Source organism: Pocillopora verrucosa, chromosome 4 (genome assembly GCF_036669915.1).
Source record: "Pocillopora verrucosa isolate sample1 chromosome 4, ASM3666991v2, whole genome shotgun sequence".
In the NCBI taxonomy this organism is placed as follows: Eukaryota; Metazoa; Cnidaria; class Anthozoa; order Scleractinia; family Pocilloporidae; genus Pocillopora; species Pocillopora verrucosa.
Window position 1 is genome coordinate 3,435,093 of NC_089315.1, and position 23,429 is coordinate 3,458,521.

General features: G+C 38.4%; 4 protein-coding genes across 6 annotated transcripts; 3 read left to right on the forward strand and 1 right to left on the reverse strand.

Annotated features, from left to right (window-relative positions):
* Positions 1 to 1,739: 1,739 nt before the first annotated feature.
* Positions 1,740 to 8,895, forward strand: LOC131783634 (uncharacterized). Its single transcript, XM_059100394.2, has 11 exons — positions 1,740 to 1,821; positions 2,633 to 2,728; positions 3,477 to 3,629; positions 4,019 to 4,139; positions 4,649 to 4,827; positions 5,242 to 5,466; positions 6,239 to 6,409; positions 6,636 to 6,815; positions 7,063 to 7,215; positions 8,010 to 8,266; positions 8,812 to 8,895. The coding sequence occupies exons 1-11, from the start codon at positions 1,740 to 1,742 to the stop codon at positions 8,893 to 8,895; spliced, it is 1,701 nt and encodes a 566-aa protein (XP_058956377.2).
* Positions 7,522 to 19,969, reverse strand: LOC131783633 (angiogenic factor with G patch and FHA domains 1). Of its 2 annotated transcripts, none has more exons than XM_059100392.2 (14): positions 19,832 to 19,969; positions 19,415 to 19,734; positions 18,911 to 18,969; positions 18,558 to 18,674; positions 17,865 to 18,069; positions 17,246 to 17,351; positions 16,914 to 16,965; positions 16,713 to 16,814; positions 16,371 to 16,542; positions 11,416 to 11,522; positions 10,826 to 10,896; positions 10,594 to 10,659; positions 10,119 to 10,218; positions 7,522 to 9,873 (listed from the first exon to the last, which is right to left on the reverse strand). In XM_059100392.2, exons 2-14 carry the CDS (start codon positions 19,710 to 19,712, stop codon positions 9,580 to 9,582), a joined length of 1,749 nt encoding a protein of 582 aa, XP_058956375.2. In that variant the 5' UTR covers positions 19,713 to 19,734; positions 19,832 to 19,969; the 3' UTR covers positions 7,522 to 9,579. The 2 variants fall into 2 exon arrangements, with proteins under 2 accessions (XP_058956375.2, XP_058956374.2); XM_059100391.2 differs by having other exon boundaries at positions 19,886 to 19,968.
* LOC131783635 (leucine-rich repeat-containing protein 74B-like) lies at positions 12,995 to 16,066 on the forward strand. The gene is made up of 3 exons (XM_059100396.2): positions 12,995 to 13,105; positions 13,585 to 14,771; positions 15,232 to 16,066. Exons 2-3 carry the CDS (start codon positions 13,596 to 13,598, stop codon positions 15,559 to 15,561), a joined length of 1,506 nt encoding a protein of 501 aa, XP_058956379.2. The 5' UTR covers positions 12,995 to 13,105; positions 13,585 to 13,595; the 3' UTR covers positions 15,562 to 16,066.
* A 99-nt stretch (positions 19,970 to 20,068) lies between the features above and the next one.
* LOC131783644 (uncharacterized protein CXorf65 homolog) lies at positions 20,069 to 22,992 on the forward strand. Of its 2 annotated transcripts, XM_059100405.2 has the most exons (5): positions 20,069 to 20,275; positions 20,950 to 21,036; positions 22,085 to 22,201; positions 22,312 to 22,380; positions 22,671 to 22,992. In XM_059100405.2, the coding sequence occupies exons 1-5, from the start codon at positions 20,251 to 20,253 to the stop codon at positions 22,931 to 22,933; spliced, it is 561 nt and encodes a 186-aa protein (XP_058956388.1). In that variant the 5' UTR covers positions 20,069 to 20,250; the 3' UTR covers positions 22,934 to 22,992. The 2 variants fall into 2 exon arrangements, with proteins under 2 accessions (XP_058956388.1, XP_058956389.1); XM_059100406.2 differs by lacking the exon at positions 20,950 to 21,036.
* The last annotated feature ends 437 nt before the right edge of the window (positions 22,993 to 23,429 follow it).

A 23,429-nucleotide genomic window follows, 5' to 3' on the forward strand; every position in this document is an offset into this window, starting at 1 on the left:
ATCAAGGAGGGGAGGGGGGCATGCAGGCATCCTAATAGGGTGAGTTAGCATTAAAAGATCCAGATTGTTTACATTTGATTAGGAGTTAGAATGAATAGTATGAGTGTGGGAAAGGGGTAGGGGGAGGAACATTAGCAGCCCTTTCCCCTCCTTCTACTAACTCTCTTGTTTTTATATCACTCACCCTCTCCCCCCCCCCCTCCTCCCATCCCTCTCCTCCTCACAGCAAATTTCTTACTTCATCCCACTTTCCACTGCTGTAAAAATAAAAGATGGAACCTATGATTTTCACCAATTAAAGACAGAGCATTCCCTTGACAAAATCATACTTGCTCTGCAGGCTAGGGATGTACCATGAGTTTTTTTTTTCTTTTTTCATGTGAACTTGATCTGTGCTGTTTGACCATACAGGATAGATATGCTGCTTGCTAAACCAATTGGCAATGACTTTTTAATATTCTCCAATTTTTGAAAGAAGTGTCTTGAATGGATAGAAAGCGTTCTCGATCACAATTAATCGAGTTCTATCCTGGCGCGGTGCCTCGACAGGTGATGGTTCGAGTTAAACGATTGAAAGGGTATGTCATGTTTGGACGTAAGAATGAAGCGTAGCAATACAGGGAACACTGATTTTTCCCCCAACATTGCTATAAGCTGCAAAGATCTTCAGGACCATCAATCGTATCATTATTTAAGTCATTAGTCAAAATTCCAACTTTACTGTAGATGACCCACAAGTTTATCGCGATTTTAAGTCTTGCTGACTGACCTGTGACACAAGCTATCGCATTTCGCGTTTCGTGAAATCCTATCCCTGAAAATGATCGACAAACAAACCTTTTTGAATAAGGGAGGGTCAGAAATCGAAGGTCTCCTTAAAAGGCGCGAACTGCCGAGAGTACTACTTATCACTAGCGTCAAGCCCACAATAAGTAACGAAACCGTTATTTGTCTATCGGATGGGATTTCAGTAAACTGATCACATCTACCAACGGTCACTCAGCAAGAGCGAGTCGCACTAAAACTGTAAGGTTCATTTGATTTGAAATGAAATCAAATTTGATAATTTGATGATTCTTAACACAAACTTGTTATGCGGAATGAAATCGGAAAGCCTCGACGCGATGTAGTCAACCCATTTTCCCTGGCCGGCTCTCCACGGGTGACTTTGTTACTGCACTCGACTTAGTCCCTCGCAAAATCTTATATTCCGTAAACTCTTTCGGAAAATTAACGAAACATGAAGTCAACAGATGAACATTAGCTGACAGCATAGAAAGGGAGGACGTATAACATGGTGCATTTTCAAGAGTTAAAAAGGTATTCAACTTTTTCTGCGTGGTGTTTGGTGTTAAAGTTCAAAATACGTAATGAAAATATGACATAGAGTGATATCTTCTTATTGACTGATAAAGGTTTATTTAGTCTTAATAGATTGGTTGTGTTGTCAAAAGGAACTGGTATAAAAGATAATAAAAATATAAACTTATAAGAGTGCTATGATACTTTTGTAAACTAAATAAGCGTGAAGTGTTTTTGGGGATTTGAAGTAAGAGGGGGCGGGCTTTTTAAATTTTCTCAGTGAGACGAGCGTTTTCGTGACTCGTTGCTTTTGAAATCTTCATAGGAATTAGGGTAAAGTTACCAAGATCTCCCGCCTAGAGGAACTGAATAACATCCAAACAAAGTCAACGTTCAAGGTTGGATTCAAGTGCTCAAACTCATAATCCCAGATCAACATGTTAGTTCAGTGTAGAGCGGTGCTTTATTTCTTTGTCATAGGCGAAATCTGCGGAGGAACTGTTATTAAGCGCGAAGAGGGTAAGTTCACAAAAAAGATTCATATTTGTTCTCTCAGGTGAACTCAGTCATTTTTTTTTTGTCAGGCGACAAACTTTTCTTTGCTACTGGTGTTAACCATGTAGGTGGAACTTAAACTTAAAGAGTTATATTACTCATGTGAAAAACTTCACTCAAAAACACCTTATTTACTATTTCCCCAATTATTAGGTGAAAGCTTCCCATGGGTAACGATTGAGGATGTTTATACTTGTGGGAAAATATCGATAACCAGTCCATAAAGCAGGTTATTTTTATCCTGTTTTACCATAAACAATGTAGGTTAAAGACAAATTTAAGACACCGAGGAAAATGCCGTGTCACTTGTTTCGAGAACAAGACCACACTTTTCAAAAAAGCTATAAAGGAAGAATGAAAAATACCCTGTGAACATGGAAACGGTTTTTCTCTCTTTCCCTTCTGAAAATCGTTAAAATATTTTAACGTAATCCAGATCTGAGGAATCGTGTTCTTCTTGTAGAGCTTTCTAAAAATGATTGTCTGTTTTTTTTCGACTGGAAGGTGTTACTTATGATACTCCATGTCTCCTAACAACAAAATTTCGATCTTAAGCGACTGCAATGATTTATTTTGATGTACAGCACGAGGCACCTTCTCTACGATCGTTAGACTTCCGTATTTCATCGTTATTTCCATGTGTTAAAGTGACGAAAAAATAGGAAGTGAACACTCTCGCTAGATTGCCTCGTTTTGTCTCAAAATATATCTTGCCTTCGTCGGCGTTCTCTTCTGTTGCAGAAGTTACTATGTTATATTTCTTCTTATATCACAGGTTGGGAGAATTATTTTGATAGCGAAGATCCAAACTGGCTGCCAGAGGATTATGAAACTCTGTCTGCCTTTGATGAGATTTGGAAAGTAAATGAAGGTCGGTGGCCACATATGTTATTTTAGATCTCGAGCGTTATGATACGATACTCCCTACGAATTAAGTTACTGAACTTAATTAAATTAAAACGTGTTTATCCATGATCGATATTAAGAGTATCTCTCAGGATCAAAGAAAATATAAAAACCGTACTCCAAATAATTTAAATATTAAGTTAATCGCAATAATGGTGAATTTTTTGTTTCAGTATAGATGATGAGCATTTCCTTTTGCTAACACTTTTTCGAGGAACTTTACCTCCGACTGAAAACTGTTAAAATGGTGTTCTTGTTCTCCTTTAAGAACTTATTCGTTTAGTGTTGACTTGAAAACTTACTTAACAGCGCACAACTTGAAGGATTTACCCTACACTTTTCAAGTTTTTTTATTTGAGGTCGGTATTGAAGGTCGTGTACCGGGGTCCATCGAACAAAATTGACCGATTGCATTTATGGGAAACGCACATTGATTTCTATTGAATTCAATTGAGAACCAGAGAAAAGAAATGTAACAAACAAGTGAATGGAATTCGTCGTTCATTTCCTGTATTCAGATTAGCTATTTTTGAGTTGACGACCTTGGTGAAAGTCACGCTGTAATCTCCTTTATTCTTTGATGTTTTTGTGCCACATATTCTGAGATTTTAATTCAAATCTGATGAGGTAAATGTGATGAGGTAACTCTTCTAACTTGAAGCTGACTTAATCAGTATCGCAATCAACAAGAGGAATATTGCTTTATATTTAAGCTGAGGACGTTACTGACTTACTAGAAGGTGATATCAAAACTGATCTTGATTCAAAAAATGCCACCGACGAGGAAAAGATTAACGATGCAGTACGAAGCCGACAGTATACATGGAGGACGAAGATTATTCCATACGAAATCTCTCAAGAGCTTGGTAAGATTCGACATTTGTGAAGGAAAATTATACAATTTTGAAACTGAATACTACGAGCTCTGTGATTAGTCGTCTATTTCGTACTGATGCACAACTGACTTCATGGTAAGAGCATATATTTTTGGAAATTATTACATTTTTTATGTCATTTGTCATCTGTAACTGGACTGAGATTCTAAGAAGAACGGAATTTTATAATTTTCCTGAGGGCAAGTATCGCAACAGCAAAAGCCCCTGTTTGCAACTGATATAGCTCTAACATGTTTTGGACATTTAAAAGTCTTGCTAATGTGTAACCTGCAGATAAAAGTAAAGCTTAAATAATTTATAATTATTAATTAAATAATTAAATAAACATGCATGATCTCCTTATTTTTGCTAACCTCAAGTGGCATCTGGTTACATGGCAAATATTCGAGCTGCAGTTGCTGAGTTTAATAAGTACACTTGCATCAAATGGAAACCAAGAGGAAAAGAGAAATATTGGGTCAGATTCATCAAGGGTAAAGGGTAAATAATTACAACTTCTTGAAAAAATAAAGATTGGATGAACTTCTATATTACTTTACGAGGATTTAAGTAATTGTAAATGTTAGGAACACGGGCTTCGTAAGCCCCTTTTAAGAAATCGCTTTATCATATTCTTGTTGGTAAAAGAGATTTAGAGATAGCTCTCGAGTCATAAGGCCCGTCCTGACGGAGCGAATTCCGTTTTCCGTAGCATGAAGCAACTAGAATTTTTGTTATCCATTCATCACTGATTTAGCCTGAGTGACCCTGATCTTTGGTCAGTACTCATTTATACTCGTGATTCGAGAAGAGGCACTTTGTGAACGTAAAGTGTCTTGCCCAAAAAAATAGCGCAACGATTCGGCCAGCGCCCGTTACGCGACATCACCATTTCCAGTCCAGCTCGCCATCACCAACCCCATACTTTGTTGGTGCGTGTGTGTCATTGTTGACTATTGGATACATTGTCAAAATTTTTAATTATCAGATCTTTTCTTGTGTCTGCTCAGGTGTTGGTCACCGGTTGGGTACAGGCGAAAATCACCTCAGTTGATTTCCCTTGGAGTTGGTTGCAACCAAAAAGGCATAATCTGCCACGAAATGATGCATACTCTTGGGTTCTACCACGAACAAGGTCGACCGGACCGAGACAAATACGTGGCAATTTACTGGGAGAATATTCAACCTGGTCAGTGAACTGTTTTGTTTCATATCGCAATACCTTTTCTCCTTAAAAGTTTGGTTGTACTTCACACTGACATCTTTTCGACGAGTGAGCTGTGGTAACGACGTCTTAAAATTTTTCCACGGATCTTTATGAGCAATTTGTGTCAGTCCTCTCCATCCTTGCTCCTTCTTCTCCCTCCTCTTCTGTGGTTTCTATCCAACCAAACTAATATTTTGTTGTCATTTACAATCTGATTCAATTTTCACCGTGATTAGCCATCTTTGTTCCTTGTATCATTATTGCCTCTTTTGTGTTTTTCTTTCTTCTCGAACCAATATTTTTTTTTATCTCTTTGGAGCAGGAAGTGCATGAGAAAAAAGACCCGATTAAGCTGTTTCAACTTCTTTAGCGTGTTCATGTACTTGTCATTCTTAGGAAAGGAACACAACTTTAAAAAGCAAAGTGAGGAAGACCTTGATCCTTTGAATGCACCGTACGATACGGGCAGTATCATGCATTATGGCAGGTACACATTCAACAAAAATGGCAGACCAACAATCGAGGTTATCGGTAATCCCTATAAAGTAATTGGACAGCGGTTTGGATTCAGTAAAACAGATATTGAACAGTTAAACGCTCTATATGACTGCTCCAATGATGGTAAGTTTTTAAGACTCTTACTTGCGCACATACATCTTACATCAAGGGCAGATCCAGGATTTTTCTCCGGAAGGGGTGCTCTACCAGGAATGACATTACTGACATCTCAGACGAATAGAGGGGTTAATGCACGAAACGTCAGCGCCAATCTATCATTTTGACGGCGTTTGACATAAATTCTTCAAACTCGTCTTATGTTTACTTCAACGCCAATAAACCACATGTTTTTTTCCTTTTTATTTTGCAATAGTACTAGTTACATAGGGGATTCATTTCAGGTAGGAAGAGGGGGGGTGTGCATCCCCTGCACCCTCCCCTTGATCTACCCCTGTACATGCATTATTTACTTTCAAACTAACGGTAACCCATTTAATTAATTCTTATCAAATGGAACATAGCGACTATTTCCAGTTTTCGTTAAGCGTTGCGCTAGAAACTCTTTACAGAGCTAATTTACATTGTCAACTTAGTTGATAAAGGCCGAATTGTCATGTTATACTCGCCCACTGACGCAGCATCAGTTTCTTAAGAAACTTACTCTCTTTATCAGTTACTTGATTTGTTCTGAAAAGCCATTCTATCTTCAAGTTCTATAGATTCACCCTTGAGTCAAAGCGGTCTTCTACTCTCATATGTTTGCTTTATAATGTGTTGCCGATAACTGAAAGAAATCACCCCATTTCAAAGGACTCCTTGATCATCTATGAGAAGTCAACAGCTACAAATTTTTTTAACTGAAAATTTCTCATTCAACTGTCTTATGTTCACACAGCAACAGGCGGCTGGAGTTCGTGGACAAGTTTTGGTCCCTGTTATAAGCTTAATTCCAAATGCCTTCATGATCGCCAGAGATACTGTTCAAACAAGGATAGAGATAAGTGTCCTGGTGCAAACATGTATGGTGTACAGACACAGACAAAGCAATGTCCTCATAGCTGTTCCTGTAAGTACGATCATTATTATAGATAACCAACCTCAAATTTTGCTCCCCTTGACATCCCTTATGGCATCTATCAGTACCAGTCCAAAATATTCAAGCATTGCGCGAGATGCTTGTAACACCATGCGAGAAAGACCACATACTTTGAGTCTACTTTTTGCTCAAAAACTTCCGTTAACCATAATACTTATTGATCGAGAGAATGACAGGTGAACTTCAACTCTCTTAGTGCCAGTTGACGGCCATTGGGGTCGTTGGTCGTCATGGTCACCTTGCAGTGTAACATGCGGGTATGGCACCCACACTAGAACAAGAAAATGTAATGATCCACCTCCAAAGAATGGTGGAGAAGAATGTGGTGGAGACAGGAAAGATGTTGGCAAGTGTCTCATGACAGTTTGTGATCTTGGTAAGTTAATGTCATTCATCCCACTGAAACCATTGAAAATGCGTACAATAGGTTAAACTGTTCATGTGACGCGCTGGATAATAGGTTGGTTGAGTTCTTCTCACAAGTGAACTAAGTCAGACAACCAAATACATTTTCTCAATCATGACTTTCTATGATTCTTTGTTTGTTTGTTTTGGTTATAATAACTTTGGTCTTCATGAGTTTCAGACGACTTACAAGTAATTTTCTTCTTGTTCACTGTCAGGTCCATTTGATGTTTCATTTGAATCAGAAGGTATGCATGGCTGGAAATTGTGCGAATCGCACAAAGAGAAGAATCGACCAAATTGGTATTTCAGTATGGGAATAACCGGATCACCTTTCACAGGACCTGTTAGAGATCACACTACGGGCTCAGGTACCTCTCAAGATTTTAAATATGAAAGCGTTCTAAGTATGGCGAGATTATAGTTTTATCTAATTTTTATTCAATTTTTTCTGAATTTTTTCTTCTCTTGGAGTTCACCTATTTAAAATATATCTTCTTCATGCACCAGCTAGAAAATGATAACGCTCTCAGCACGTTTGCCTCTTACAAAAAAGTACCTAAGATTGACCATTTTTGAACTGCAGTTTCTTTCTCTTTTTACCTCTACGCCGATTTATTCGGAGCATCAACATCCTCCCCCGGTTAACCCATGGGAATTTGAATATCGTCCGTGCCCCGGTGCCTAGGTGGGGTGGGGAATTCAACCAGCAGAATACAAAAGGAGTTTAATGGCAAAGAGTACGCTTTTGTAAGCAAATGGCTAAGAGGAAAGTTCTCACTTAATAGAATAATGCTTACGAGCGAGAAACTCAACAGAAGCGCCTAAAACTTAAACGTTACTTTGCTCACACAGAAAAATCCGTTTAATAAAGAAATTGTGCTTGAGTAGGAATTTGAACGCCAGAATGCTCAGGGAGACGGGAATTTGATCAAACCGATCTTCAACAGTTCACTTGCTTGAGGGGTTGCCCGGAAGTTCGAATTGATCGACGCAAGGTTTCAATAATTCTATCATTTTCTCTTTCTTCAGTCTCCTCCCCCGTTTTTCTTTCATCTGTGAAAGTATAGGGCCACACTAGCAGGCGCACCTCTGTCGTGCGCTGGAGCTCCGCCATCAAACTTTTCAAATGATATTCACTCTTGCTGACCTTTCTCGTGTACAGGAAGATACTTATTTTTTGAAGCATCAGCCCCGGCCGAGAATGGAGACGTCGCCTGCTTTCACAGCCCTAAGATTCCTCCAACATCTTGTCGACGATTGACGTTTTGGTATCATATGTACGGAGCTCAGATGGGAACACTGAGGGTCCTAAAGAAAACAGCGGATGGAACAGCAACAACTCTGTGGAAGAGATCCTTCATGCAGGGAACACACTGGATGTTCGCTAACGTAGTAATTTCTTGCAAAGAAAAATTTCAGGTATAAAACCAAAGCGGAAGACACTATTTTAATCTAATATAAATCCATTCAAAAGCTCCCCAAATTTTCCTTGTTAGTAGGCACCTCGAGAACTTTTGAGACATGAGAAAAAATGAGACATTGGAGATAGAGTGACACTTAAATACGTTATTCTTTGATTCGCTGCTAGGCGATTTCTTAGTTGCTTTTAAGGAGAAGGCATACTATAGTTACTTGAAATTCACGAGATTCGTTGCTTACGCCCGGCAAATAATCGTTAATTTGCTACCTATTATTGTGAAATGCGTGACCGATTGATATACGATTTGAATGCCATTCTAGCACCAACCTTTATCGTTAATAAACGAGTATGCCTCCCGTTTAGTTAGGAAATAAAGTCTCAATAAGTCTGGAGTTGCGCGCAAATTTAAACACCATCTTAAACCCTACTGATTGAGAGCAATTCCTGGCCGAAAAAATGCATGAGGTAACGTAATTGTACACTGTGTTGGTAAGGAAGAAAAAAAAAGGCAATTTCTTTAAGAACGCATTTTTTTTACTTTTAGATTTATTTCGAGGGGATTCGTGGTTCAGGTTTTAAAGGAGACATTGGTGTAGACGACGTGAGGATTAAAGACTGCAGTGGTTAGCCAATCAAAGCTAAACGTCAATCCCGCACTATGTGCCGAATCGCCTGGCAAGTGGATCACGGAGAAAACATTATTATCTCCAACATCCCCTCTTAATCTTTCAATGACAACTGTGGTTGAATTGTCTTCTGAGGCTTATAATATTTTCATCAGAGCTGGTCTCTGCGGTTCGAAGAACAAGTATTTTAAACTAGTGCTAGCAAGAGCCATCTTAATGTAAAACCCAATTTTTTAAAAATAGTTTAAAGCAACGTGTGGAAACTTATACGGAGAATCAATTATATCTTTTAAGTTTAAAGGATAAGGTCACTTCGGTTTGCTACATAGCCTTCAAAGACACCTGCGAATATACAAAAGGCTACTTAGTAAATTGCCGTAGCGCTGTTTAAGAGAAATTGGCTTTGAACCTGGCAATTCTATTGAGCACCTTATGGTCTTCCGATATCGGGTACTATAATGTTCAGATGATCATTCGTGATCATTCGAATAAAGATGGACGGGATTCAATTCATCGTTCATACCATCTGCTTCTCTTATTGGCAAGACGTGATTAAGTGAAATAGATGAGTCTACATTCCTTCCTCTGACATTCCCAATCGCAACTCTCTTGTCATGCGTTTGTGGGCGCCCGCGAACACTTTCACTACTGTAAAAACATGGCTATAACGTCTTAACATCCACCTTTCACTCTGCAAAAATATCCAATTCTTCCGTCTTCAGCGTCAGCGGTAACTCTTGACTACTTCCAGGTTTCTCTACAGAAATGTCATTAATTTCGTTGAAGTTTGACGATGATTCCTTTTCTGGTCGAGTGGTGTCGGCAGCCACGAATTTCACTGTACCGGAAGTTGCCGATTTTGGCTGTTCGAACCTCTCTCTTGTTTTAGCCCGGATGTAACTTTTGCTATCGACATCATCAATGCTCCTTTTAACACCCGAACCAAGACCTCGGAGATTATCACGGACTTCGACTGTTACCTGAAGAAAAATAGAAAAAAAGGAAAGTTTTGCGTGAGAAAAGTGTGAGTGTCAGAGCTCGATAAATTGTCGATTTGGAGAATAACCGATAAGGAGATGGGGCCAAATTAACATCAGTTCTATTTTGTATATTTTCATTACTCAAAATCGGCTAAAGTAATATTGTAACACAAGCTCCTTAGCCCAGAGCTGTTAAAACTGACTCCTGTGTCCTTATCCAAAAAAAAAAATTCGTAAATCCTTACAGGTTCAAGGCGACCTGCTCCCTCTCGTCCTAGGCCCTCTCCTTCTTTCCAGCCCATCTTTTCCAACATTTTGCGTCCAACATTTTCTTCTTTGATTGGTCTGAAAACATGAAAAAATTAGCGTACAAGGTATTTGAAAATGAAGATATCCGGATATAAACAGATTTTACGAAGCAACTTTCACCAAAAGCCTAGAAAGAAGAAAAGGAAAACAAGAAACAAAACCAAACCAAGCCAAGGCAAATCAAACTGGTGATGTCAGCGGCAAACGATTGCTTTATGTCGGCTTTCCTCACGGTGGAAAATAAAAAGCAATGCAATAAGAGGGCGAACAGAGAACAAACAGACCACCCAGTTTACTCCTCATAACCAACACGTGAAATAAAGTGCAAAAGCTGACACTGTTTTACATTAGCAGTTCCCCTTGATGTTCAATCAGCAGAATACACTCACACTACATCAAAACACATTTTACCGGTGAACGGATGCTGGGAGATCGTCAGCAGTCGCAACAGGAACGTCACTTCCCACTTTGGTGCGTCTAACATCCAAGTAAAAACAAAATCACCATCAAGTGGAACATCATAAAAACTGCTGAGTGTACTTTTAACTGTTAAGTACACGTATCAGATCTGGGCTGAAGGATGAAGACCATTTGGCAACGATAAAATGAAACCAGAACTCAGCTAAAAGTTATTAAAGCCAACCTGACTTCTGCACGATTTTTGTATTTTCCTGCAAGAGTTCCATCGGTAGGTTGTTCACAGTAAGTTGAATCCTGAAAGAGAAAATACATTTTAAAAGCTAGATTTCATAATGAAACAAGAGGTCTTGATGAGAGTACGCTAACATGGTCGGCCGTAACGAGAGATACACGGGAATTACCATTCTTTAGGACTGGTTTTCAACGCCGAACTGAAGGAGATCAGCTTTCTTTGAGGGGAAAGATGAAGCCATTAAAATTTGCCTCGCTCCCAATGTATGGCTTCGTAGCTGAGTTGATAATGGCACCAACTAGTATTAGGGAGGCACGGGCTCGAATCCTATCGACGCCTGAATTTTTTCAGGCTTCTTTTCTGCAACTGCTTAAACCGCAGTCCACTTCCGACGACCATTTATTTGCATTTGTTTTGTAATGATGAGAAGGTGGCATGAGATTTGTAAACCAATTACTGAGCGTAATGAATCAAATCCAAAACATTTGTAGATTGCTGTCGACACTTGCTTGAAAGTTTGCCCCGAAATGTGAACTAGGTGAAAAATTCTCTCTAGAGCTTACAAAAGAAATAAAGCCCACCTCTAACGCGTAAGCTCTCTTGATTCTCTTCAGTTCTGATTTCCTCTGTTCTTGAACTGAAAGTGAATTTAACGATCTATCTCCGGGAACAACTTTTGTAATGGTAACTGTAACAAGAAAAGGAAGCAAAGTCAGAGAAACTGACAGACCACTTTAATAAGTGGACAAAATAGGTAAGTTTCTAAAGAAACTGTGGCGCTGCGTCGGTGGGAGAGTATAACAAGGTAATTTGTTATTATAAACTGAGTTGATACCGTAAATTGGCTATGAAACTCTAAACGGTGGCCAATTTACGTTATCAACTCAGTTGATAATACCAAATTCACTGACATAAGTAATTGAAAAATTAGCGTAATCTGTTTCTACCTTACTAAGCCTCCTACACATGACAAAAGTACGAAGGTTTTTTTTTTACTTTCCTATCCCTTAATAACAACTTTAAAGCCAATAAAACCAAATTTTGATGGTGCGCAAGAGTTTACCACACCTCTAAGCGTTTGAAATCATGGATGTGAATTGGTCACGAAGATGGCTACAAACAACGATCTCCATGATTATTAAGACAACTAATGTATTATGCATTTTTAAAGTCTTTTGCGGAATTGGAAGGAAGCTTTCTAAATTGTTGATGAATTTTCGAAGTCCAAACAACATTCTTTATTTGGAAATCGACAGAATTGCTTGATTAAAAAGAACACCATCATCAACATTAACCATTCTAATTTACAAAACCTATAGACGATGAGGACCATACAAGTACTCGTACTTCACACTGTCTTTCTGAACGTTAACGTTTAAATTTGTAGGGAATAACAACTTTAAGGTATCTTTACACGCAAATCCTAATGGACGATAAAAATAACACCTTAAAGATGTGAATCCTTATCGCCCATCAGGCTTCAGCTGTATTTCAGATGACTGCCACATGAAAACCGCGTCATTGACCAAGCTAATCAATTTTAATGAGGCGCCAAGCCTGGACAAGAAAATTCTTTGCCCAAAATATTCATATTGACTTGAATAAATTATATTAATTCTACACGGCATACATCTGCATTGAAAATAAATACATAAGAGAACGAATATTTTAAGTACTAAGCGAACTTTATCGCAAATGTTCATCACCTGAATCAATTTCATGGTCTAATATTAATTCTTCCCGTCTTCCCCACTCAAATTGACGAATCTGTTCCCTTAATCACTAAAAAGGGTCCATAAACTACAAGCTGCAAACCTTATTTTAATTCCTGGCTAAGCCTATCTACTCTTTGCATATGTTAAAAAAGAAAAAAAAATAAAGTAAAAAATTTCAGAGTCAATCGGTTGGCCACACATTGTCTTTTATTATCGGAAAGTTACATTGTCTCTGCCTTTTCAACAAAAACAAATCTTTCTCGTGGACTGAAAGTTCCTTAAAACCCGATAAATGTAAATGTTAACAGTAAACATAACATATTCCACCTGTCGTGTGTTTACGTGTGCAATGAATAATTCATATTTGCACATTTCTAGACAAAGGCCTTATGCTGCAGGGAAAAATATCATTGGTCGAGATCTATCCAACGCTCAACCTGTGTTTTGTCTTCACAGCAGTAACTTTTCGTTTTCCTTAGCAACAAATTGTTTAAATGCCTCAGTCATTTAGCATACCCTAGCTGTTTTGAATAAGTGATTCAGGATTTCACATGCGGTGAGTCACTCGAGAAACGAAAATTTATTTCTCTTCCGAATGATTCTTAGCATAAGGACTAGCTTATTTGGAATGGGTAACAGCATTAACAACTTATCAATATAAGGTGCCTTTACTAAGGATCTATGAAGCATCAGTTATATTAAGAACGCAGACAGAATAACAAAGAACAAGGCAACTCAGGCGAAATTGTACTCCATAATAACATCTCGCTTCAATTTTGGTTAAAAGAATACTTTACCTTCATATTTGACAGTTATTTGGCTTCTGAGTAAAATATCAAGCGCTGTTATTAAATAAATGTACGGGAAATGATTTAAAACGATATTAACTTGATTTATTTTAACTCGAGATTTCTGATGACAGGATTCTTGAAAATTTGACCTGTCAAACTTTCGACGTATTAAAGCCGGAAGAAAGGGCATTTCAAACCATATGTAGGTTCGATTCTTATCTCACTATTTTTGTTTGCTCTGCAGTCTCAGCAGCTATGTCAACAAAGTATCCAGTTCAGGTAGACTGTATAAGACAAGTGCCACCCACGGCGCTCGAAACGGTTGAAGAAATCCCGGCGGTTGAGCCTGTACATCCAGAAAAAACAGCAGATAGTAGTGATGATGAATACGACACAGACTTAGAAAACGATTTCATAGAGGAAGATCCTCATGAAAATAACCAAGGAAGGGAAAATTATCTGACAGCCTGTAAAAATCTTGGCCTGATCCCTTGCACTCCGTTTCTCAAGCAAATCGGTAAGGCAGAGATGAATCTGAAGCATTACAATCTTGGGTCGCTCGGAGCCGAAGCAGTGGCGGTAGCGCTGATGCAAAATACAAAAGTGCTGTCGGTGAATATTGCTGATAATTGCATCGGTGCAGACGGGGCTATCTACATGGCCAAGATGCTAACCGAGAACCCGTATATTACAGAACTGGACGTCTCGCAGAATGATCTGCGCACGCAAGGGGCGTATGCTATGTCAGAAATGCTAAGAGAGAACTCCGAACTCCTTGAGCTTAACCTCTCGAATAACGGTTTCCAGGAAAAAGACGCTGAACCTATAGTGGAAGCTATGAAGCAGAATTACACTCTGAAATCATTGAATCTGAGTCATAATCGCTTCTGTGAAATGGGTGGACGACTGCTAGGCCCAGCAATTGACGCCAATGTTGGTCTAGAGTATCTCGATTTGAGTTGGAATCACTTCAGAAGGCAAGGAGCGATTGCCGTTGCTTATGGATTGAGAAACAACTGCGCTTTAAAATTTCTGGACTTGTCATGGAATGGCTTCGCAGACGACGGCGCGAAAGCAATCGGCGAAGCACTGAGCGAGAACAACACTCTGACTGAGCTTGATATTTCTAGTAACCGGATATCTGTCGCTGGAGCAAAGAGTCTGGCAAACGGGCTGGCTAAAAATTCAACCCTGCAGATCTTACGCATCGGACAAAACCCGTTCCAGAGTGAGGGTGCTTATGAGATCTTGAGCGCCGTTGCGAAAAATAAAGAGAGCGCCATTGAAGAATTGTACTTCGACGACATTCCTGTGAATGCCGAGTTTGAGGACTTACTGGAGGAAGTGTTGGATGAGAGACCGAATCTGAGTGTTCAGTGTGGAACGGCCATGAAAGGGAAGGACAGAGTTAAGAGAATGAAGAAAAAAGTGGTGAGTAAGCAAAAAGCGCTTTGCGAGGCGAAGAGGAAATGAGCTGGGATAATCAGACTGATTTCACTTGAAGGGGAGAACTCAATTTGGCTAGAACCAGTTTTGTCAGTTCACACAACTGACCCCTATCATTTACGGACAATACGGCAAAAATAGCTACTTCTGACTTACGATGAGCAGTCGAAGATAACAAATTATTCATTCTTAAAATTGCAGATGAATCGAGAAATTTTTCATAGGTACGGAAGAGGAAAATTAATTTAAAGACGGCGGTTTTTTGTCAACTCACAGCAGAAAAAAAGGAAAAGCTGGTTGCGGAATTTTCACATTACAGTCGGAAAGGCGGGAAAATGTTTGAGAGAAAAACCTGCCGTTTACCACTAAGTTGCTATCCAAGTTGAGATAGGTGAACAATTTTCCCAGAAATTATAGTAATCAAATTTCTCTCCTCTTTTTGCAGGACGTTCTTAATTTGCTCTTGGAGTACATCGAGCTCAGAGGTCTTCGGGTGGTAGACTTTTTCCGCCAGTTAGACAAGGACAACAGTAAAAAGATCTCTAGAGCAGAATTCATGAACGGAGTAAAGAAAGCTGGAATACCAATGACTAGAAAGCAGCTGAAGAAGCTCGTTCGAATTCTAGATACAGACAATGATGGGAATATAGACTACGGAGAAATGATCGCCATTAAAAAGGACGAAGTGTTTGACTTCTACCACAAAAAGAAGACTTACAAGAAAGACGATCCACTATTACAGTCCTTTAAAGCCGCCCAACTAAAGAAGCCCTAAACAAACGGAGGCTGTTATAGTACAAAGCAGCAACTTTTATGCCTGATTGGTTGAGATGGTGGGGCGAGATGTCTGGACCAATTACAGAGCAAAGTAAAGCAAACCCGGTGCAATCACTGATTTCTTGCGACACTCAGTTGAAAATTGCCCAATTTCGAAAAGTTACTTGGCAAACGTACCTACCTACCTACACCTGGTGCTAAAAGTCAACTCTCAAACGGCAACGGAATGTACAGAGTAACCAAATTTTCAATTTTTCACCAGCACTGGCTGCCTGGCATTTTTAACTCTTAGGTTATTTTGGGCAGCCAGCGCCCCTATCATTGTCTGTACTATTATTATAAATTTTTCTTTCTTGTATATTTTGGGGTGAAAAAAATAAAGTTGTTGTTGTTGTTGTAGCACTCTATCACACAGTTTCTCCTTGCTTGGTTGAGCAAACTGATGATATAACACACATACATGTACAAGAAGAGGGACGCTTTGTAAGCTCCATCAGACTGGCTCAGGGGATAAACCAACCAATCTACTTGTATCATCCAACATAATCAACTTACAATACTCAACCAATCATGTGCACTCAGTTTGTAATAACCTAAGAAACAGTTTGAACTAGATGCCAATTGCTAATATTCTGTTTCACCTTTTTCATACAAGTACAGTAAGTATCCATGAAAAACTCATATTTTCACAAAAACCTTAGAAACAATAAAATTGTCAACATTATTAAAACAAAAAACTTCATAACTGTCTACGTTTGGTTCATATGCTTCACAAAACCTACAAACAGTAACAAACAACAACAGTACCATCGTCATCCACAGCAGTTGAGGTGCCTTGATGTGCCAGGGCCTGTACCTGGCCAGGCTCACAGGAGTCACATGTTTGTGTTCCTGGGTGGATATGCAAATGAAATGTGGTGGTTCCCAGGGTCAGCTCGTCACCGTGAGTAATGACCTGCAGCTGGCTCTTTTGTTTGCTCTGATGATTTCATAATAAAATCACAAAATGTCCACATTATACATTAATCATTGCCATTATTGTCTGTTTATCAATTTAAGGTCTTCGAGAATCAGTAAAGAGTTTGATTCACAATGATCAGTTTGAACCAGAGTGGGTTGGTGTTTATAATTTTAATGATTACAGTGTACCTCTGAAAGTCTTGATCCATTAAGGAATGTTCCATTTCTGCTTCCAACATCACAGATGAAGTACTGTCTCCTTTCTTTGTCAAACTCAATGTTACACTGCAGCTGAACAAATCATGAAAAATGTGAATGTATCAACAAAACAATGATGCTCTCAGCAATTAGATGTTTGCTTAGAACTAACCACAAATGAGTGCTGCATACCTTACTGACTTCAAAATCAGGGAGTTGTATAACATGTGACATATCTTTTTCTCTGCAAGAGAAAACCGCATTAAATTTCTTTTAAAGTACACTCAGTAAGAAGGCAAAGGTTTTTTTTTAATACTGCAAAGAGAATTAATGATAAATCTCCTAAATCCAAATGTTGTATGAAATTTTTATTGTGGTCCAGCATTCACTTAGGTGTTGGTTATTTTTGTTCTGTATCATAATAGAAGGAAAAAAAATTAGGAGATATTATTATGTATTTAACAAAACAATTGTTTTAATTACTATGGTACTATGGTCACCCATTAATAGCCATTGACACATACCTGCCAATTGTTCCTCCAGTGCAAGTTACAATAAAGAGACTTCCGACTTTCATTTTCAAAGACTTGATTACAATGGCTCTGATGCAAGGAAACTGCACCTCTGTAACTGCAAAAAAAAAACAACAAAAAAAAACAATTAATTTACCAAGTTCACAATAAATGAACACAGCACACACAAATAAAAAATAACTTTTGATGGTTTTAACATATTATCTAGATGGTCTCCAAAATTACACTGTATGGTGTGAACATCATGACCATTTAAAATTTTTGCATAGCAAGGGCATGGCTACATATACATATGGGTGCACAATAAAAACCCGCAATATTTTAGAATGCAGAAAGCAACATTGTATGCACAGTTGGGTCATAAACCCATTAAACAGGTTCAACTGGTCACTCAGTTATGAGCAAACCAAGTTGAGATGTTTACTACTTGTAGTTCTATAAGAACAAAATTTCAGGCAAAACTTTTTAACCCACGAAAATTTGTCCAGTCCCAGATGAATGTAACCTATATGCAACCACCTCCCATAAAACATCATTGCACCTTATAGAAACTTTCCTAAAAACAGCCCTTCATGTATACTACAGAATTTATAATTAAAGAGCCACTAACTCTCTGAATCCTTGTCATTTTTTTCCTCGTCATCGCTGGTTTCTTCACCACTCTCCCTTTCATCCTCGTCATTTTTTATTTCTGTTGATGCTGCTTCTTCAAGATTACAGGACAAATCAACTTTGGAGTGAAACTTGTAAGTAGCACTTTGTTCATCATAATAGTAGTATGTTCCTGTAGTGTTTTCATAGTAAAAACGGCTATTCTGAAAGCAATTAAAGGAAACTCATCATTTTAATTTTAGAGTAACAGTTTCATGGATGTCACAAATATAATGAATTATGACACATTCAGGACATTTAGTGAAGATCTATCAGTGGAAGATAACAAAGATGTACAACATTACAGCTGTAGTTAAACTGAAATCTATAAAACTTAAGAATATGGATCTGTGACATTTTCTTCCTTCATTTTTATTTCCTTTTATGATGATATTGTAAATTTATGTAAGAAAATATACCTATACAATGTACATATACAAAAAATTGAACTGCAGCTTGCTGTCACTACCTTACACAATAAATAAAAGCCTTTTGTGTGAATATTTCATTGACACATCTATCATCTTTGATAGAGAGTCTGCTGTTAAAACTTATAGCTATGCAATAGACAGCCTTTGCAGTTCCCTTCAATCAAATTTGAGTATAAGGTCTGCTTTTAGATAATCAAGACATTACAAGCTTCAAAACTTACTGGGTCATAATAGTAACCTGTGTTCCAGTCATAGTATAATCCTGTCCTTTCATCATAAACAAATCCACCAAGAGACATGGCATCAGCAGCTGCTTGTTCTAATGACTCTTTGAGGTCCTGCAGAAATTTTAACATAACTGGATAAATAAAAGAAGCATTGCTTTCACATATAGTAACTGTAGCCTCATTCACTCTTTAATGCATCCATTACATTTTCCCACAAAAAAAATATGGGTGGTACATGTAAATGGTAAATATGGATGGTACATGTAAATGCATGTTAGCAGCAGTGCTGTACTTTTCAGCAATTCTTTATTGAATATTAAAAGCCCAATCGAGAGCAATTTTTTTACCTTGCTTCCATGACCACCTGATAGCCAGCTTTTCTTCTTGTTACTGCCAATTGAAGCCTCTACATATAAAATATTTCAAAAGTTGCAATAAGAGGTACAGTTCTGATTCCTCAGAGTATGGTATATTCCAGCCCTATACATGTACCTCAGGGAGGTTAACTTTGTCTCAGAAAACCATTAACTTACATCTCCACCCATTAATCACCAAGAAAAGAAACATTTTTGTGTCTCACATTATTGACACTTCAATGTGGAATGCAGTATTTTGACTATAGATGACGTGTTGATCTAGTTGTCAGTATTATTATTGGCTGAAGAAGACTTGCAGTATGTAGTTGAAACAATGCAATCTACATTGGGAGTAACTCCGTTGTTAGAAAAGTAACTGTACTTTAGTGCCAGAGTATCACCACAGTGACTAACCGAAACTTCATCTGCAAAGAAAAGGTACACACAGATATGTATATCAATTACTAAGAAACAAGCAAACAAGTCGCAGAAAACCTTGTGTCGTGCTCTCAGCCTGTAGAGGATCATTGCTTTTATTTCTTTCCACTAAAGTCTTCTTTTTCTCTTCTTGCAGCTTTTTTCCTAAATCTCTTACTTCAGTTTTGAGATTTTCCACACTCCTTTGTGCGCTATCACGTTCAAATTCAGCCTTCCTAATTTTCTTCCTAGCTGCCTCTAGCTCGCGTTTCAACTCGGTTATTTGACCGTTCAATTCGACGATCTTATCATCTTTCAGAGATGCCGCGTCAAGATCTTTAGCCGAACCTTCCAATTTCCCGTTCTCATTCTCCATTCGCCGTCATGAGCCGCAAGATCTACAAAGAACACAGAATACATATGTTGGTGTTTTCCTCCAACTCCACAAAGAGCTTCGAATTCTCTGTTTATATCTTGCCACATTGCGTGCAAAACCTCTATTGGCGCTAAAAGATTTCTCAATCTGTTGTAAACGTTTGAAACTTTTACTCTAGTAAAAACCAATGCTATATCCAACAGCAGAATGCTTCAGGATCTACAGCTGATGACACACTTCGCGGCGGCCATCGCGGCCATTTTAAAATGATATCTCGAGCCAGACTTCTGAGAGTGACGGTTGGCTGAGAACGAGGCTTAAGCGCTGAGAACGAGGCTGAAATAGCAGGTGCAGAAATACACTAAGGGTATAATTCACGTTTCTAAGGCAAACATTGGCGGTGAGGCGTCTTTTATTTTCTAGCAGTATTCCTCAGAGAAAAGAAACAAGGATTCGCTTGGGCCTGTCATTTCCCCAAACTGACCTTCTACTCGCAGCGGTTCCTTCGAAAGAGTGATTCAACCAAAGTCTCCACAACATGTTCATAACAGTGAAATTTGCAGGTTTGGTGAAATTTTCAGGCACATTGACTAATAAATATCGACTTGCTTGCGAAAATACGGTTAACATATTGCGCTACTGAAAAGAACCACATGAAAAATTCTTGAGCACCGAGGGGATCATCATTTCGAGGTGATGCATTAGACGCAATTGAGAATTTTTTCAAAAATGGCTAAAGGAAAAATGCTTTATTGTGCTCCACAGGCGGGTGAATAACCTTAAAGGTCTTTAATTGAACAATGAATTTTTTTTCTTGAAGTACTTAAGGACTTTTTTCAAGGATTTTATGGGGAATCTTTACCGTTATAATGTGACCAAAAGGTTTCCCAACTCTGTCTTTTTAATCAGGACTGAATAAAATTATATTGGAAATACAACCGTCCGATATGGAAATTAAGTCATTTCCTCGACCGTAAATAGATTTTCTATTTACTAGGAAGATGCCCGATGTGTTTACCTTTCGGCTTAATCATAATGTGTTGAAATTGTCAGCGAAATTACACAAATTATTTCCTGTTCACAATTTCATGTTAAAAATCTTTGTTCACGCACCAGAAAATTTCTTGATTATCCGAGGGCTTATTGGAAGATCAGTAAGTCAATTCCCACGTTTTATCCATACATATGTAGATTCTATTTATTCTCAAATTGTTTGACTGATTCAATTTTTTTTCAGATGACAAAACCGAACTTTTCAACCCGAATTGTAGAAATTGCCTACTGCTGAGTAATATCAAAGAAAGATGTGACTGTGAAGATGACGGTGAAAAGAGAGTTTTTTTTTTCTCACACTTTAGCATGGATGTAAAACTTTGAAATTTTTTTTGACCCCATCCGAAATTCATGTCAATATTTAGACATAATAAAATTCAGAACTTAGCAACTTCGTCGGCAGTTCACAAGAATTATTGGCAGAAAATTGCCAAAATACGTGGAACCTAGATATAGTGCCTTCGGCGGGATTCCTTGTAAAAGATAACACTCAACATGATATTGAATGGAAAACACCGTTTGCCGCTTCTGCGGTTTTTGCGTGCGTTAATGACAATTGTGTTTCTTCGTCGCTGAATCCATTCAGGAAGGAGTGGGTGAACACACCTTAAAGGAAACTGACTCATAAAAAGGCGTCAATTGTTTTTTTTTTATTTAAACGATGATCCAATTCGTGGGAGGATCACAGGGGCTAGATCAAGAGAAGATTTCGATACTAGAATAGGATCGCGCTTGAAAATTAAAACATTTCTAAAAAAATTTTCGAATGAAACGTTCGAAGATGATATATGATACTGGAAAAGGAAATGAAAAAAATCTAAAGAATCAAGACGAATACCTACAGAGTTACTCTTGAAGAAAGGTTAATTTGCATATGGCACTTGGCTACCTGTTACTTTCACGATCGTTCGCCATATTGCCTGCCGGTATTCTTTACCCACCAATAAATCTTTAAAACTTGAGTGGGTTTTGCTCTACCGTGATTGGTCCAGAAAACACGCGCTACTCTCTCAACCAATCACATGCAAAACTATAACAAATCACAACTTGGTCGCCCGCGTTTTCCCGCGCTTTAGGCGGTTTGCTTGTTTTTATTTTGAATTCTCATTAGCTCTTTGGGATATTTTCCTTTCTTCTGATTGGCTTTTTTAATTATAATTGGGTCTGGGTTTTACGACACTCATTCGAAAAGTTCATTTATTTGAAGTTATTCAAGTATGTTCTTCGTCCATTCGTAAGTTTAAGATTAATTTAATACCAGGGTTAGACATTGTACGGGAGAACTTACCACTTGACTGCACGACAAAATTTTCCTTCAGATTTTATCGACCTCTCTGATGAAAGTGGATCGCTAAAGAATCTTCAAAGTCACCCAATGGATTATGGGACAAAATACTTGAATGAAAGAGAGATTCTTATTCTTGTGAAAGGGGAGAGTAAGTTTTGCAATTATGTGTTTTTTACCTTACAACCTCGCTTATTCTTTCCTCTTAGCCTCTAGTCATAGTTTCTAACCTAATTATTATTCCCTCCTGTTTTGCAATAGAAACAGACGGAGAAAATATGACGTTTGTACCGTTACTGGAAGGAATGGAGACAAATAAGGCATTTCTCGGTAAGTGGTTTAAAATCTGATGTTAGGAGGCTTCTCAATTGATCATCGCAAAACCAAAAGGAAACAAGCCAACACAGCCAATCAGAACAAAGTGAATACATGCAAATTAAACGTCCTCTTGTATTGAAAACGCCGGAAAACGTGCGGACCGAGGTGCACTTGATTTGAGTTTGTATCGAGTTTATAAGAAACCTGCAGCTATCGTAGATATTGATAAAATTGCAAAATTCTGCCTTCATTTGTTTTCAATTTGCAACTTGATTGCAAATATTCCCCATGTTTTTTTTTAGAGCGGCTTAATCCACCACCACCAAAACCAGAGAAAATCCGCTCAACAGCAAGGGATTCCCCGAGCAGACTTCAGGTTGAAGGGGCACGTGGAAAGAGAGCGTCACTCGCACCCAGGCCGAAACAAAACCAATTGGCACCTCCGGTGAGCTCCTCAAGGGCCCTTTCCCCGGGAAGGAGAGGCAGCAGAATGAGGAGCCAAAGTGTACAGCTAGCGCAAGCCCCATTAAGTTCTTCGCTTAATTCAGCAAGACGTGCTCGGTAACCTATATATGGTATTTTTATCATTATAGCTTTCTTTCGATGCAAGGATTACAAAAAGAGGTATTTTTTGGCATTAAAGTGATCCATGTTAGTTTGTGAGTGATAGTCGAGTCTCAACGTTAACTCCGGCAGATAATTATGGTGTGAGCACAAAGTAAGGTTCCACATACTACCATAGGAAGTGGAGATAGAGCTTTCCTTTGCTAGATATTCGCCAGGATTGCTCCAAGAATTTTCTCGCCGAAACTTCTCCTTACTCCACACAGAAAGGTCTGTCCTGATATCGTATAAAGAACTGTGTAAATTGTTCATCCTTGTCCAACACGGACATGTCAGTTTTTTTTCAACAAGGAGGCTCGTCGAACAAAAACTCATATTGGTTTTCCATCTACACCACGCCAAGAAAAACATTTCAACCAAATTTTACAGAGTTTAAAGGAAAATACTCATTACCGAAAGAAACTCAAGGTTTTCAAAATATTTCGTCGTTCTTTAAT

Coding starts and splice junctions, on each gene's coding strand:
- LOC131783634 (XM_059100394.2), top strand. CDS start 1,740: ATGTTAGTTCAGTGTAGAGCGGTGCTTTATTTCTTTGTCATAGGCGAA. Junction 2,729..3,476: donor GATTTGGAAAGTAAATGAAG/GTCGGTGGCCAC, acceptor TTTATATTTAAG/CTGAGGACGTTACTGACTTA. Junction 5,467..6,238: donor ATATGACTGCTCCAATGATG/GTAAGTTTTTAA, acceptor ATGTTCACACAG/CAACAGGCGGCTGGAGTTCG.
- LOC131783635 (XM_059100396.2), top strand. CDS start 13,596: ATGTCAACAAAGTATCCAGTTCAGGTAGACTGTATAAGACAAGTGCCA. Junction 14,772..15,231: donor AGAGAATGAAGAAAAAAGTG/GTGAGTAAGCAA, acceptor CTCTTTTTGCAG/GACGTTCTTAATTTGCTCTT.
- LOC131783633 (XM_059100392.2), bottom strand. CDS start 19,712: ATGGAGAATGAGAACGGGAAATTGGAAGGTTCGGCTAAAGATCTTGAC. Junction 17,352..17,864: donor AAATGACAAGGATTCAGAGA/GTTAGTGGCTCT, acceptor TTTTTTTTGCAG/TTACAGAGGTGCAGTTTCCT. Junction 16,966..17,245: donor ACTGGAGGAACAATTGGCAG/GTATGTGTCAAT, acceptor TTTCTCTTGCAG/AGAAAAAGATATGTCACATG.
- LOC131783644 (XM_059100405.2), top strand. CDS start 20,251: ATGTTCATAACAGTGAAATTTGCAG. Junction 21,037..22,084: donor ATGTGACTGTGAAGATGACG/GTGAAAAGAGAG, acceptor ATTTTCCTTCAG/ATTTTATCGACCTCTCTGAT. Junction 22,381..22,670: donor GACAAATAAGGCATTTCTCG/GTAAGTGGTTTA, acceptor GTTTTTTTTTAG/AGCGGCTTAATCCACCACCA.